Source organism: Populus trichocarpa, chromosome 2 (genome assembly GCF_000002775.5).
Source record: "Populus trichocarpa isolate Nisqually-1 chromosome 2, P.trichocarpa_v4.1, whole genome shotgun sequence".
NCBI lineage: Eukaryota > Viridiplantae > Streptophyta > Magnoliopsida > Malpighiales > Salicaceae > Populus > Populus trichocarpa.
In genome coordinates, this window is record NC_037286.2 from 3,919,779 (window position 1) to 3,922,420 (window position 2,642).

Sequence of the window (2,642 nt, forward strand, 5' to 3'; positions counted from 1 at the left end):
TGACCCATTTTGATCTTTCCCCCCTAATATATCTCTCTTTCTGACTAAATTCTAATAGCATTGTAATTTTTTCCCTTCTTTTTCCTCAACTTTTAAACTCTTCAACATAAATTCCATACAAAAAACCAAGAGCTATTTACCTCCATCATAAATTAGGTTATGATTGGAAAGGTAAAAAAAAAAGAATTGTAAAGAATTTTCTTGAAACTAAGAATCAAAGCAGACAAAATAAATCCACATGAGAAACAATTTTAAATATCTAATTATTATTAATGAAATAATAATCAAAGCTAGTTACAGGATTAATATATAGTTTATGAAATAAGAAGGACTGGTTAATTAATTGTATTAAACAATAGAGACTAAGTTATAATTTACTCATCAACGAGGTTAGAACTGAACGGTCTGTCGCCGCATAATCCCCTCTACTCGACAGGTGTATCTCTAAACTCCAGTCGATAAACACGAGAGCGATTAACTTGACACGTCATATAAATCCACAGGCGTCACGTTTCAGAATATCTTACTAAACACGACAAGATCTGACCATCCCCAAACCTCCACGTGTACAAGGCAATTGACCTCAACTTGTAACATTAATTTATAATTTAAAAGCCTGTCTCCTTCCCGTTGAAAAGGCAGCAAACCAGAAAAATTGAGAGCAAGTAAACAATGGGCAAAGAAAACGAGACATCGGAGACACCAGGTGGGTATAAGCTAGCTGGTTTCTCAAGCTTTGTTCGATCCAACCCACGCTCCGACCGGTTTAAAGTTAACCGGTTCCACCACATAGAATTCTGGTGCACGGACGCAACAAATACGGCTCGCCGATTCTCATGGGGACTCGGCATGCCCATCGTCGCCAAATCCGACCTCTCCACAGGCAACGCCACACACGCCTCTTATCTCCTCCGCTCCGGCGACCTAAACTTCCTATTCACCGCACCGTATTCTCCCTCCATCGCCTCCATGGACAACCTCTCCCACACTGCTACCGCCTCCATCCCCACCTTCAACCACGAAACCAGCCGCGGTTTCTCCGCCAAACACGGCCTCGCAGTCCGCGCCATCGCCATCGAGGTTGACGACGCCGAGCTGGCTTTCACCACCAGCGTCGCGCACGGTGCCAAGCCATCAGCCTCTCCAGTCCTCCTCGATAATCGTGCCGTTGTCGCCGAGGTTCACCTCTACGGCGACGTTGTGTTAAGATATGTGAGCTACGGGAATTCTGAAAGCGACGACTCTGACCCTGGTAGTTGGTTTTTGCCCAAATTTGAGGCAGTCGAGGCAGCATCGTCTTTTCCGTTGGATTATGGGATTAGGAGATTGGACCATGCGGTTGGAAACGTTCCTGAATTAGCTCAGGCGGTGAATTACGTTAAGGAATTCACCGGTTTTCATGAATTTGCAGAGTTCACGGCGGAGGATGTTGGGACTAGCGAGAGTGGACTGAATTCGGTTGTTTTGGCTAATAACGAAGAGACGGTACTGTTTCCAATGAACGAGCCGGTTTTTGGGACCAAAAGGAAGAGTCAGATACAGACTTATCTAGAGCACAACGAAGGGGCTGGGTTGCAACATTTGGCGCTTGTGAGTGAGGATATTTTCAGGACTTTGAGGGAGATGAGGAAGAGGAGTGCAGTTGGGGGATTCGAGTTTATGCCTTCGCCACCGCCCACTTACTATAAGAATCTGAAGAGTCGAGCTGGGGATGTGTTGAGCGATGAGCAGATTAAGGAGTGTGAGGAATTGGGGATTTTGGTTGATCGAGATGATCAGGGGACTTTGCTTCAGATTTTCACCAAGCCTGTCGGTGATAGGTATTTGCAGAACTTCTTTGATTTCATTGAATTGTATTCGTTGGGTTTAGAGTTCATGTATGGCTTTATAGGATTGGATAGTTTTGAGTCAATTTATTATTATCTTATTTCTTTGAATAAGTTTTAGGCCTTAGGCTTGGAAGATTTGAGGAGATTTATTTAATCTTGTGTTTTTGGCAGGCCAACTATGTTTATAGAGATAATTCAGAGAGTTGGGTGCATGCTCAAGGACGAGAAGGGCAAAGAATACCAGAAGGGTGGATGCGGAGGATTTGGGAAAGGAAATTTCTCAGAGCTCTTCAAGTCGATTGAGGAATATGAAAAGACACTTGGAGCCAAAATAATTGCAGAAACAGCTTCAGCATGAATTGTTTTCTCTCTTGGCTGCTCTTTCTGAACACTCTATGCAAGAGCTTTGGTTGATGAAGCCAGGTTCGTTGTACTATTACGTCTAATTCTGCTAAGATGATGTTATGCATTAAGTTTGTTAAGTCGAGCAATTTCAATGCAAATTGTTGACGCATGGTGAAAATTTCGTTTGTATCTACTCAGGATGACACTTTACTGCAAGCTGAAAAGAATTATGAACTTCGATTGATGTTGCAGTGTTCTTTTATTTATTTATTTCCGAATCATGTAGAGCAATTGTAGTCTTGTAGAGTTGGAAATAGGAAAATCGGAGGCTAAAACTGGTCGTGCATTGCATTAACATCACGCAACCTCTCTGTTCGTTTTACTGGTTCTGTTTATTTTCCGAAAGCCATACCCTTTATGAGCTCCTTGACAATTCTCTTTAATCCTAGTTGGGAAACAAGTTACAAA

General features: G+C 42.6%; 1 protein-coding gene across 1 annotated transcript; it reads left to right on the forward strand.

Annotated features, from left to right (window-relative positions):
• The first annotated feature begins 623 nt into the window (after positions 1-623).
• On the forward strand, positions 624-2,418 carry LOC7480718 (4-hydroxyphenylpyruvate dioxygenase). Its single transcript, XM_002300831.4, has 2 exons — positions 624-1,820; positions 2,001-2,418. The coding sequence occupies exons 1-2, from the start codon at positions 673-675 to the stop codon at positions 2,185-2,187; spliced, it is 1,335 nt and encodes a 444-aa protein (XP_002300867.4). The 5' UTR covers positions 624-672; the 3' UTR covers positions 2,188-2,418.
• The last annotated feature ends 224 nt before the right edge of the window (positions 2,419-2,642 follow it).

Excerpts from the sequence above, each read along its gene's own strand:
- LOC7480718 (XM_002300831.4), top strand. The coding sequence starts at position 673 with ATGGGCAAAGAAAACGAGACATCGGAGACACCAGGTGGGTATAAGCTA. Across the intron at positions 1,821-2,000 it reads ACCAAGCCTGTCGGTGATAG|GCCAACTATGTTTATAGAGA; the intron begins GTATTTGCAGAA and ends TGTTTTTGGCAG.